This window comes from Sceloporus occidentalis, unplaced genomic scaffold (assembly GCF_023333645.1).
Source record: "Sceloporus occidentalis isolate IW3139 unplaced genomic scaffold, rSceOcc1.0.p SCAF_1, whole genome shotgun sequence".
Taxonomy (NCBI): Eukaryota; Metazoa; Chordata; class Lepidosauria; order Squamata; family Phrynosomatidae; genus Sceloporus; species Sceloporus occidentalis.
In genome coordinates, this window is record NW_028316981.1 from 211,028,664 (window position 1) to 211,041,750 (window position 13,087).

The 13,087-nt window shown below is 41.6% G+C and overlaps 1 protein-coding gene across 1 annotated transcript in view; it reads right to left on the reverse strand.

The window, feature by feature from the left end:
- The window catches only part of FBXO10 (F-box protein 10), a 33,217-nt gene extending 23,589 nt beyond the window's left edge, over positions 1–9,628 (reverse strand). Inside the window, exons 1-2 of the mRNA XM_089488742.1 lie at positions 9,044–9,628; positions 6,873–7,730 (exon numbers count right to left, since the gene is read on the reverse strand). Coding sequence (XP_089344868.1) covers positions 6,873–7,730; positions 9,044–9,628 — 1,443 coding nt within the window. The remainder of the gene's footprint in view (positions 1–6,872; positions 7,731–9,043) is intronic.
- Between the last annotated feature and the right edge of the window lie 3,459 nt (positions 9,629–13,087).

Below are 13,087 nucleotides of genomic sequence, written 5' to 3' on the forward strand. Positions count from 1 at the left end.
GGAAAAAACCGGTTGCAACTGGGTTATGGCAACCCTAGATAATAACCACTAGCTCAGAAGATGTTTGAAACAAACTAAAGCCATGTGGATGAGAGACAAGTCCTAGCTAGTGGCTCTTGAAGTCTGCAGACTAAAATTCCCAGAATTACCCCGCAGGATATGCCTATGTCTAAGGAAAGTGTGCAGAGAGATAGCAGGTAGACTCCCCTGTGGGTGGATGGTTTCAGGTCCGATTAATTGGTTTCTTGGTGCGCAAACAGGTTGGACATTACTGGTCTGCAAAGCAAGAGGACAGTGAAAGCAAACATCTACCACCTAGAAACATATTCTACACAGGCCAGTGAAACTGAAAAAAACATAGGGCTGACACTTTTAATCCTGGCATTGTTTTATTTGAGCAAATAAGTGGCTTAAATATTCATGCATATAATTCTTTCCCAGTTAAATAAACCTTTAAAGCCATGTCTGACAAGCGTAAAGAAACAAATCTACAAATTGCAATATCCTCGCCTTAGCGAGCACTGCATATCAAAGATGATAATTAAATTACAACTCCTGTATTTGCTCATTTTAAAAGGTGGCTCAACTCTATTCTGTTAATTAAAATGCAGAAAGGGAGAAAGGAAGATGGCTGAGTTCCTTTCCCGATTAGTCACAAACCACTGACCTGGCATAGAGGTCAAGCTCTGATCGGAATACTAAGCCTAGCTATCCATTGTATTAACAGTGGGGAAACACTGTTATCCAGCAGTAATAGGCTGACAGGTGTTTACAGCTATCTTAACTTTGATTGTGGCGGATTAGCCTTGGTGTCTTACAGAGGCTGGCTTGCCAAGTCTGTGAAGCCATAGCCTCTGAGAATATGGTCATCTATGCCACAGCTAGGGAACCTCTGGCTCTTCAGATGTTCCGGCCTACACCCACCCAATGAAAAAGGACTGTGGGAGACGTAGTCCAAAAAATTTGAAGAGCCAAAGCTCCTTGCAGCCTAATCTAGGCATTCACGCTACAACTAGGGCTGTCTGTTGGCCATTAAATTACAGAACAGGTCAGTCAAAGATTAGCATTGCTTGGTCATCCACATTACTTTTTTAAAAAATAGTTTTTTAATAACCTGTTTTTAAAATAACATCTTGTTTTTCTATTATGGGGTTTGGGGTTTTGGTTTTTGGTACATCACTTGAGGGCCATGGTAGGAATAAAAACAAATTTAATAAATGCTTTAAATACATGTGGTTTGAAAGGCAGTTTTGTGGGAATGTTTGTGGAATTACAGCCTATTGGCCACAAGGCTTGGGAAAGTTTTTTTTTTCTGAATATACTTTCCAGAATTCCCACCAGCATAGCTAATGTCCAAACTAAAATAGTCCACAAAGCAATGTTCTTATGCTCTGGTTACATGTGAGAATAAACAAGATCCTCACTGCACAAAGGTGGTGTACCTTTTGAATACCAGATGCAAGACACAAACATGGGAAGCCTGTCACCTTTATGCCTGGCTTCTACATAGTGATAGAGCTGTCCACCCTCTGAGAAAGTACTGTATATACTGTACTTATATATAAGTCTAGAAATTTCAGTCAAAAAATGACCCAAAAACTCTGAGTCAACTGATCCCAGGCCAATGTACATCCTGTACTTTAACTTTTATAGAGAAAAAGGAAGCATACTCTGATGAAAGACAAGAGTGTAATCTGTCTAGGAACCATTGATGCCCTTCTTCTACTCTCTCATTCATCCAGCCTTTAGTGTGAGCACAAACAGTTATGCCTGCTGGTGTTTTGTAAGTTCTTTGGCATTGTTTTCATTTGCACCATCCTTTAGATCGATCCTTTGTTACATGCCCATAAGTTTTATCCTTGACTTATCTCCAGGTCATATCAAAATCCATAATTGTGACCCCAAAAACTGCTGTTGACCTATATATGAGTCAAGTATATACGATACGTTCAAGTCTGTGAAACCTCATGTTGCTAGCTTCTTTCTTTCAATTAGTCTCAAACGTGCTACAAGATCCCTTTGCATACTGATTTTCTGGAATCACCTGGCTATGGAAATTATCACAAGGAGGGACAGCATCCTTCTCCTGTCCTTAAACTCAGCTAATTGCGCAATCGGGGATCACACCCCCACATGCTTCTGCCATCCTTCTTCCTTGGGTAAATTGTCATGGAGCCATCATTTGGTATTAATGGGAGTTTCCATTAATATCAAATGATGGCTCCATGACACTTTACCGATGGGAGACGTGTGCGGGGATGGCACCATGACACTTTACCCATGGCAGAAAGATGGCAGAAGCGTGCAGGGGTGTGATCCCTGATCACACGATTAGTCAAGTTTAAGGATGGGAGAAGAACTCTGTCTCTCCCGTGTGATAATCTCCTATGTCTTTGAATAGCTGAGAATTGCCTTTCTAGGGCCAGAAATAAAAGTCCTCAGTTGTCTCAAACTTGAGGCAAGCATCACAAACTCAACTTTCCTTCCTCACTTAGATGCTCCAATCAGATCAATTGTGCTTCAAACCAGCCAATCCTCACCATGTGCCCACAAGCCAACTACACTCAGTGGTGTCACTAGGGTTGGTGTCATCCATTGGGGGTGGGGGTTGAAGTGTGGTCTGCAACCCCGCATCCTCTTGTGATGCCACTGACTACCCAACACAACAATGGCTCACCAGTCCGGGTACAACTGGTTGAGACTAAATCACCCCAAAGGGGTGAAGCGGAAAATGTTTCCAATTGGGATGAGGTGGAAATAAGCAAAAGGTCTATGTTAAATACAACAGCTATTTAAAGAGGTCAATGGGTCTTAGAGGATAAGGCACATGCCTGAGATATACAGAGAGGGGAACTGTGTACAGACGTGTTTATGATACTCCCAGAAGCCTCTGACCAAGAACTGGAGAACTGGAGGGCTTCGTTTTAAATACGGTTTAAAAGAAGGGCATAAATACAGTTGTAACAGAAATTGAGTGGAATGAAGAGTACCAGTCATTTCTAGGTACAAACTCTATAGAGGAGGAGAGAGGAAGGAAAGACATATTAGAGGTTGTATCACTGTGTACATCAAGGAGACTGTAGCAACCAAACTAAAAATCTCAAAATGGGCTGGCTTCTCCACAGGATCAAAGGGGATAACAACAACAGGCCCCAAAAGTAATTTAGTCCTGGGAGCATGCTATTTTCCCTCCAGCCAAAATGCTCAGAATTATATCGATAGAGAATAGAATAAAGGACACACCCAAAGAAACAGTGTTGCAATAGTGGGTAACTTCAAACACCCTAAACCAAACAATCAAAAGGTACCAAATCCTGGCTGATCTAAGACGCTAAGCAAGATCAGGCCTGGCTAGTATTTGGAAGGGAGATTGCCATGTAATGACATGTCCTGTAGCCTATATTCCAAGGAAAGCAATAGTAAACCACCTCTGAGTACTCCTTGACTAATAAAACCCCATGGACTTCGTGCACAAAGTTGACAAGTGACTTGAAAGCACACACACACCTCCTCCTCTTCCTCCTCCTCCTCCTCCTCTTCCTCCTCCTCTTCCTCTCTTCTCAAACAATGCTCACTGACTGGATGAGTGTGCTATCCAATCATAACAAATTTAAAATCTTTAAATAAGTGAATCTATAATGAGGCAGAAGGAACACAATTCATCCTAATTCTATGTTGTTCCTAGAACCAACTGTAGGATGGGAGTGTCATTGATCAAACCTGGAACAGTGACTTCAGTGTTGTCAAATATGATTTATGTGTAAGTAGGAAAGTGACTGTACATCCAGAGTTGGGAACTATCAAGGGATTGCTGGACGACAACAGAATTAAAGGGGTACTAAAGGAGGATAAGGGAAATGAAATGATTCATTTAGCTCTATTTGTCTTTGATGTAACATATGTAGAGCAGGGACGTGTGCCTGAACTACAGTGGTCCCTCCACATTTGCTGGCACTTGGGGTGAAAGACCCCCATGAATGTGGTAAAACTGCCAATAAAAAAAACTCTGTACTTATTATCCGAGGGAACAACTCTCTAGGAACCCCCAGGTCTCCCAGTGCAATTCAATGGTCAACATCTGCCATAGATTAATCATAGAATCATGCTGGAGGAACTATAAATGCCTAGAGAAGTGTTTTCTCTAGGAAATTCTAGGTTCTCCACCACAACTCTATGGTCATCTTCTGGTAGAATTGTGCTGAAGGACCTAGAGATCCTTAGAGAGAACATATTAATCAAAACCGCAAATAATCAAATCTGCAAGTCAAAGCTGCAAATGTGGAAAGCCAACTGTAATACTTTCAGAAAAGCAGTCTGAGGGGCTAAAGCAAATAGGGGGGACAAGAGATTAAGTTCTGTATGGCACTGACAAAGTAAAAACAAACAAATTGCAGGGTCCCAGATAGCATCCCCTTCTACAGAAAGATGCACTTTGTCCCTAAAATATGCCTCTAATTCAGAAGACAGAAAAGAGGGCACTGTAACATTAAGAGATAAAGGCAAGGAAGGGAAAACAGACCATAGAAGACTGAAGTTAGCCCTCATTGTCTCTGAACACAGCAACAAGATGTGCAAGGACCCAATTCCATTTTGCATTCAGCCATTCATCTTCCCCTTGGCCTCAGTTTCTCACTTGGGAGTAAAACTCACCTATCCTACACCTCAGAGGTTCTTAATGAATGAAACAGGAGATCACCATTTCTCACATATCTCCCCTCTTGCAAATCTTGTGAATGCAGCAAAACAAAACAAAACAAATAAGAATCCAGTACCTAAATTGTTCACTCATATAAACAAAACGTCTATTTCAGACTGAAGCATCTATTTAAAATCCTCTCTTCTCACATCCTTTTCCTTCTCTCTTCAAAGTGAGACAGCAGCAAATTATTGACTTGGAAAAGCCAGGGTGAAGGCTTCTCAGAAAAATGCAGGTGTAATCAGAAACCATTTCGCCTGGGAACAATAGTGATGTAACAAATAGCACACAAACTCCCACTTAATGTTTTACTCAAAAGCCAAATGGGCTCCAGGCACAGCAGCCTCACACTGAAGAATGCTGCATCTCAATTCAACTTCTGCCCTTTTGGTTATTGCCAAGAAATGTTAACAAGATGAAGCAGTGCTTGGCCCACATGAGGCAATCAGTAGAAACCATCCCCCTGTTTCCAGCACTTGTATACTATACAGCCTTCACATATCGAGGGCTCTTTTCTGAGTTGCATAAGAAATTAATGTGGGCCTGATATGATTTCTACATAACCAGGAACCCCCATCAATATTCTAGCCATTTTACTTACTTGGTATACTTAGGATCCTAAGTTTCTATCTGCTCCTGGGACAAATAATCAGACACAAAATTTAAAACCAGAACAATGGGTGTCCAAGGAAGAGCAGCTCACCAAATGGTGGGAAAGAAGCACACAGGCTTGAAGACCTAGCCATGAACTGTCACACATAGCAGAAATCTTACCCTACTGCTTGTGCACCTTCCTTGGATGAAGCTCTGAATTCTTTGCAGTAGAAATGTCAACTCAAGGAGGGTTCCCACAGCCTAGCACTGCCTCTTAGGGATGATTCACACAACCCCTCCTGAGCTGGACATGTCACATTATCTGGTGATGAAAGAGCCCCAGCATGGTTAAGAACATAACGTCAAACTGTAAGTGTTTGAAAGACTGGCCATTTTCAAAACAAGGGAGATGACCCGGGGGGGGGGGGGGAGGGCAACATATGACTTGCACTATACACAAAAATGAAAAAAGAAAGTCCCTTCGTCTTGAAATTCTGTATCAAGGATGGCTATGTGAAATCCAGGCCTTTAGCTCAGACCTTCAGCTTGTGACTCATCAGACTAAATGCCACTCTCTTAGGGCTCAAGCTTTCTGGTTTTGCTACATAGTAAATGGGTAGCAGGTGGTGTGGGTGTTTTCATTATGGAGAAAGGTGGACAAGCTGCAGAGTTCAACATCCTAGAAATCTCAGCTCTCTCATTTTGTTTCATTTTGTTCTGTCATTTCATTTTGTTTTTAGACAAGCAAATTTCTTCTGCTCATTTGTTTTTGAGTTTATGAAGACATCTCTCTGTCGTTTGATTGTTTTAATTAATTTAAATGTTATTTTAGTATTGTTTTTGTGAATTATAGGTTATGGTCGGAGGGAGGGATAACGGGCTTTTGTAGCGCTGTGTTTATTGTATTTTATTTCAATGCTGTATTTTAATGTTTTATTGTATATTTTATTGTGTTGTAAGCCACCTCGATCCTACAGGAGAGACGGGGTAAAAATAAAATTTCTATTCTATTCTCAAAGGCATCACTGATTTGCTGCTGGGTAAGATTTGTAATGGTCAGAAGCAAGGGCTTCAACAGCTTCCACAAGCTGTTTCCCAGAATTATGGAAAATCATAGAAATGATACACGCACCTTAGTTTAACTTGCATAATTTATATAAATGGCAGAATTCAACTTTTTAAAAAAATTAATAAATCCAAAATCATTAGCTTCTACCTCTCTACTGTCTTTTATAAAAAGTGTGGTCAAGCAGATATTAGATTGTTGTTTTTATGTGTCTTCATGTAATTTCTGACTTATGATGACCCTAAGGCACAGGGTTTTCTGGGGCTGAGAGAGTGTGTAACTCTCACCTGAGCACCCAGTGGGTTTCTATGACTGAGCAGGGAATTGAACCGTGGTCTCCAGAGTTGGAGTCCAAAGCTAAAACTACTACACTATGTTGACATAAATATTCACAGCTATTTATAGGCACAAACTGCAAGACAGTGAAGACACCAGTCTGAAAAGGAAAAATCTAGCTGAGCACAACCACAAGCTTAAGCATGGCAAGAAAGATTCACTGCCTGTCTTTTACGGCACCTTACTGTTTTGTATGCATCTCATCGCATAGGTCAAGTCCTTAAAGATGCTTCCCTCCACTCTGGCTTGCCCCTGGGAGCAAACAAAGACGCCACCCTTTCCATCTCTGAAAAGGCACTTCCGAATGAGACATCCTTGTAATGCGCCGGCAAGCGACTGAGCCTCCTTGTCTTTTTGCAGCTCCTGAGGCAGGGTTTTTAGTTCATAGTCATTTTGGAGGGCTGTTAACCCATTGGTTTGCAGCCTACCATGAATAACTTTGGCCAGCATGTGGCTCAGACTGTGGGCCTGGTAAGGCAGTTTGTACACTGACTCATCGTCATCCTCATTCTCACTGCTTAAGCTCAGTTCGCTGTCACTAGAATCCGTGTCTATCGTCACAGCCTCCTCTTTGTGTGCTGTGCTCAGATTTCCAACAATGTCGTTCTCCTTCTCACACCCTCTCTTTGGTATTCCTTGAGTCTGTGAAGCAGGAAATATATTACCCAGGTCCTCACCTACCACAATTTCACAGGTCCTTGTGTTTCTCATTGGCAGATGTCCCTGACTTTCAAACTTTGACAGGTTACAAAATGGTGGCTCTGGAGTTTGCAGCAACACAGAGCGTGACTTTGCCAACGTGGTCAAGTGCTTGCAGGCCCAGTTCCTGTCCAAAGATGGACAACCTTCTACCGTCACAGAGGCATTTTCACTCCCAACAAACTCACAATTTTCCAGGAGACTGATGGCCACACTGTGGAAATTGATGCTGGACTGGCTGAAAGTGCAGAATTTGACCTGGCAGGTTCCTGGAGCGTGAATTTGCAGCTGACTGTTCTCAAAGTTGCAATTGTCAAACTGGACATGACCTGAGGTTGTCTAAAGAGAAATAATACAACCAAATCAAAAACAAACAAACAAACAGCTTCATTTATATACTGCTTCATACTGAACTAACAGTGTCTAAGCGGTTTACAACTGTAAGCTAATTGCCCACAACAATCTGGGTACTCATTTTAGTGACCTTGGAAGGATGCAAGCCTGAGTCAAGCTTGAGCCCTTTTGTTAGTATTGAACTTGCAACATTATGGTTTTGATTGAGTGGCTGCAGTACAGGCATTTAACCACTGTCCCACCAGGTCTCCTATCAACCCATTTTGCAGCAGCAAACATCAAGAAATATCAAGAAGATTAATTTCCCCAGAGAAACAATACCAACACAGAGAACCTGGCCTCAAACAGAAACTGGCTGTCCAGTTCACTCTTCTTTTACCTACATTTAAGGAGGCAGGGGGTATGCACCTCACCAAACTCTGTACTTGGGACAACCTGCAGTGATTTCATGCCTGAAATGAAAATAATCGTACTCTTTGATATAGAGCAGCCATAGATCTCCCATTTGGTGTCTGCCAAAGGCATTGGTCTATAACTTCCACAAGGCAACATACTGACTGAAGATGATGGTAGCTGAAACATTTATGTTTCGTGTACACCTTATATACGTAGCCTGAAGGTAATTATATACAATATTTTAATAATGTTTTTCATAATACAAAATTTGTGTATATTGGACCATCAGAAAGCAAAGGTTTCACTATCTCAGTCACTCTTGGGGGGGGGGAGCATTTTGGAGTATTTCTGATTTTCAGATAAGGGATATTCAGCCTGTATTTACCCTTCTATATCCAACAGTATATAAAAACCAATTAACAAGTTTTATTTGGCATAAGATTTTGCACACTGCAACCCATTTCATCAGATGGGAGTTGTCTCAGTTGACAGATATTTATATACACAGCTGAGGCGGGAGAATGCAATTAGTAAAGTGGAAGAGAATGGAAATGTAAAAAATACAAACTTTTTTTATTACAGGCTATGTGGCCATGTTCTGGCAGAGTTTCTTCCTGACGTTTCGCCAGCATCTGTGGCTGGCATCTTCAGAGAATTTTTGTCTGGAAAGGACTTGGCTATATATATTGTGTGACCTGGAAGATGCCAGCCACAGATGCTGGCGAAACGTCAGGAAGAAACTCTGCTAGAACATGGCCACATAGCCCGAAAAACCCACAAAAAAATATAGATGCCAGCCATGAAAGCCTTCGACTTCATGTTAATTAACAGTAATTGGGTGGGAGCACATGCGTCCTAGCATAGATGACATAAACTACATTCTCAAATGCATTTATACTCACTTTATAGACAACAGGTGTGAACCAGGCTGGCATGAAGACCAAATTGCACAACCTCATGGTTGGGCAATGCTGGTCAAAGCTCACCAGGAGGGCCACGTCACCAAGCTTGCCCTTCCCCATAATTTCCACGGGGGCCTTGAGGAAAATCTCACTCTGTTCCTCATACACTCCTGGCAAGAGCACAATTCTGTCATAAACACTTGCTGAGAGCAAGGCACTCCGCAGGTTGTCAAACTCACAACCAGGCCCCACACAGAGGACACGGCGATCCTTTTTCCTCCTGAACAAGTAGAAGCAATTGGATGATTCAAAATCCTGGCTATTTTTGGTCCAGGTTTTTGAAGCTAGATAATGTTGCTTGAAGGCTTCTCTCCATGACCAGGGTTCAACTTCTGGCTGGTTGGGCCAGTTTGGGTGACGGCATTCGATGCAACCAAGGCACAGCTGCCGCCACCGGGTATTGTCCAGGCTCAGGATGAGTTCGTACCAAGCCCTGCACACCAAGCTGCAGCGACCAAGGTCAGGAAGGCGCAAATAGGACAGTATTAGGCGCCAGAGTTCCAGTGGCAGGCCGCTGATCTCCATAGTCACCTGTTCGTGTTGGGAGACAGAGAGAGGCATTAAAAAGGACACCAGCCTTCTGATGTAATACTCACACTCCACTTTTGTTTCTTTTTAACCAGACAAAGAGAATGCACCCTTTCCCTCCTCTCCTCCTCCCCAATTTCTCTTTTTTAATTCTTTTTCAATTCAGTGTCAAGAAACAGGTAAGGAAAGGGGGGAAAAAGGTGAACTCAGAGAAGGTTTATAAGGAGGAAAAGCGGGATGACAAATGGGAATTATACCTGAACATCCAACATGATCTTGTAACCACCTTTTGAATTACAGTACAGTTGACCCTCCATATCCACAGATTCTTTATCCATGGATTCAAAATATTTAAATATATATAATACATACATATATACTACATATTCCAAAAAGCAAAGCCTAATTTTGCCATTTTTTTTAATGAAGGAGACCATTTTACTGTGCCACTGTATTTAATGGGACTCGAACACCCACAGGTTTTGGTATCCATTGGGTATGGGTGTGTGTGTGTGTCCTGAAACCAAACCCCAGTGGATACCAAGGGCCCACTGCACCTTGAACAATAATGTACTTGGAAACTTTTACGTTACGATCCAAATCCTACACCTAACACATGCACAAAACTGCAAGAAAGTTGGTTATTTTTACCCACTCTGAGGGAGTTTCATATATAGAGCCAACTGAATCTCCTTTTTGACTGAGCAAGTGTATCTGCCTGTCCTGTTCCACACCCATACAATAACAGATATTTTTTCATCCTCAGTAAAAGGAGGAGGGTAGAGATCATGTAAGCTAAACATCCATATGAAGCCCTATGGCTCAGGTCCAGGCTATTTGGCAGACCATCTCTCCCTATATGAGCCGTCCTGGGCTCTGCAATCCTCAGGGGAGGCCCTTCTCTCCATCCCACCACCATCACAAGCACAGTTGGTGGGGACATGAAAGAGGGCCTTTTCCATGGCTGGCCCTAGACTCTGGAACTCCCTGCCCAGGAGTTATCCTTGTTATCCTTCTGATGGCAGGCTAAGATCTACTTGTCTAGACAGACTTTTAACACAGAAAGTTTTTAAGGCATGTAATGAGTCTTGTTATATTGTTTTAATGTATTTTAAGCATTTTAATCTTTTTAAAGTACTTGATTTTAGCACTGAATTTGTTTTAATTATTGTAGTAATTTAATTCTATTTTAATATACTTTTTTTGTATGTTTTTAACTGTAGGGTGTTTTTTAATGTTGTAAGCCCTTGGAAAAGGTAACTAAGGGCCTGTACAGACAATCCAAAATAAAGCTGCTTCAGGACACTTTGGAGGTATGCTGTTTAAATGGCACCCGCATCTTAAGAGGCTAAAAGCAGCACCAAAACTGCGCTCCGGTCCTTAGGACTGGAACATGGCTTTGGCGTGGCTTCTGGCCTCTTAGGAGACATGCATCATTGAAACAGCATACCTCCAAAGTGACCCGAAGCAGCTTTATTTTGGCCTGTCTGTATGGGGCCTAAGCAACAATTTTATGGTGGATTTAGCTCTGATGTGAGGGATTGCTGTGAGATAGGCATAAACAAAGGTGCATAACAATTTTGAACTCCATTTCAGGATGAGGCTTCCTGCAGGATCTCAACTCAGATAACACCTTGTGAGATAAATATACTTTTAAAGGCAGTTTTCTCTTTCAGACTTGGCACATTATAAACACCCAAGGCAGAAAGAAAATGATGTTACTACATGTGGTACATTATTTTCAAAAATACCGAAGAGTCTGTGACTATCAGTCAAGTGAGGCTGAACAAACAGAAGAGAGTTCTCTAATGCACAGCGGCTTCTGAAATACTGTATCTGAGAGGCCTGAATGTAATTTAATAAAAAAACACAATAAGATAAGAGATACAAAACAGAGCCATTTCCCCTAGATAATCTTCTGCTTCCATCACCTTTTGAACAACAACAAAAAATCTCTTTCTTTTTATAGGTTCCAGACATTGAGTTATGCATAATTCATTATACTCAATGTTTACTGGTCTGCCCTCATATAGGTAGAGAAGTTTTTCTGTGATACTGAAGAGGGGAAAAAACCCACATATACAAATCTGGTTCATGAAAAGTGTTTTCTGTGAAATGTAGAACACTGCTTCATAAACTATCTGATGTGGCGGACTAGCAGGTTTTTCCCCAATGTGCCAGGGATGAGGACCATATTTGTGCCCACTGACCACAGCTGTTCCTTTCTTTTCTGGAAACTCGCTGTGGACCAGAGAGTACCACTTTAAGTAGCATTACAGGAGAATATAATTTACCCAAAGAATTTGGTTTCTCTATTTTTATTTTGCGCCTTTTATCAAAAACGCTCTCAAGACAGCTAACAAATCTAAACATTCTCCCGCACCCACTGTATTTTCATAACAACCCTCAGTAAGTAAGGCTAAGAGATAGTCATTATGCATTGATTTCAGTCCTCAGGTTCAAATAAACAAGAACACTCTGTTACAGTGATAACCCATTCTCTCCTATCTGGGCACTCACCACTCATGCTAGTTTAAAATTCTCATTATCCCAAACTGGTATACACTAGCTAGTGATGATGGGGGATATAGTTCAACTCATTTAGAGGGCTTTAGATTGCTGAAGGCTATATTAAACCCAAGCCAAATATGTGTGCTAATATATAAATGCATACATCAGTTAAAACTGCAGTTTTTGATTCCTGAGATTTGGATTCAGTCTTTCATCACAATTCAGTGTCATGGCCATGTTGTTCTGTGTGGTGCAGAATGATCTCTTCTTTTAGTTATTTTAAAAACCCTGACACATGATAGTAAGGATATAAAAAAACATCTCTTACTTATATCTCTGCAGTATTAATTTCTGAACAAGAGCCAGTATGGTGCAGTGGTTTGGACATAGGACTAGGACTCTGGAGACCAGGGTTCAAATCCCCACCCAGCCATGGAAACCCACTGGGTGACCTTGGCAAGTCACAGTCTCTCGGTTTCAAAGAAATACCTCCCCTTCTAAACAAAACCCCTCTGAACAAACCTTGCCAAGAAAACTCCCGTAGCCTTAGGTCACCCTAAGTCAGAAATACAATTAAATCCTCAATTGTGCATAGACACATACAAAGGGAGAGATCATGGGAAATAATAAAGATAGGGGGCACAGAGGCATCTAAGCCGTATTTAAGGGAATGATATTCTCCATTCACCCTGGCTTATGAAAAAGCCCTACGTAAAATTAAATAAAACTCAGCCCCTGCCAGCCAATTCCTCTGGTAGGTAGTGTAAAACTTGGAAGAAGATGAAGAGGCTATTGGAGATCATAACAGCTGCCTATAGTTTGGCTCACTAATTTAAGGATCCCTACATTACAGAAGGAAGTTTCTAAAATGCCATTCTGAATATCCATATAAGTGCCTTCTGACAGTTACCCCGTCCCTCCGCATAGTTAAGTGAACTTCCTGAG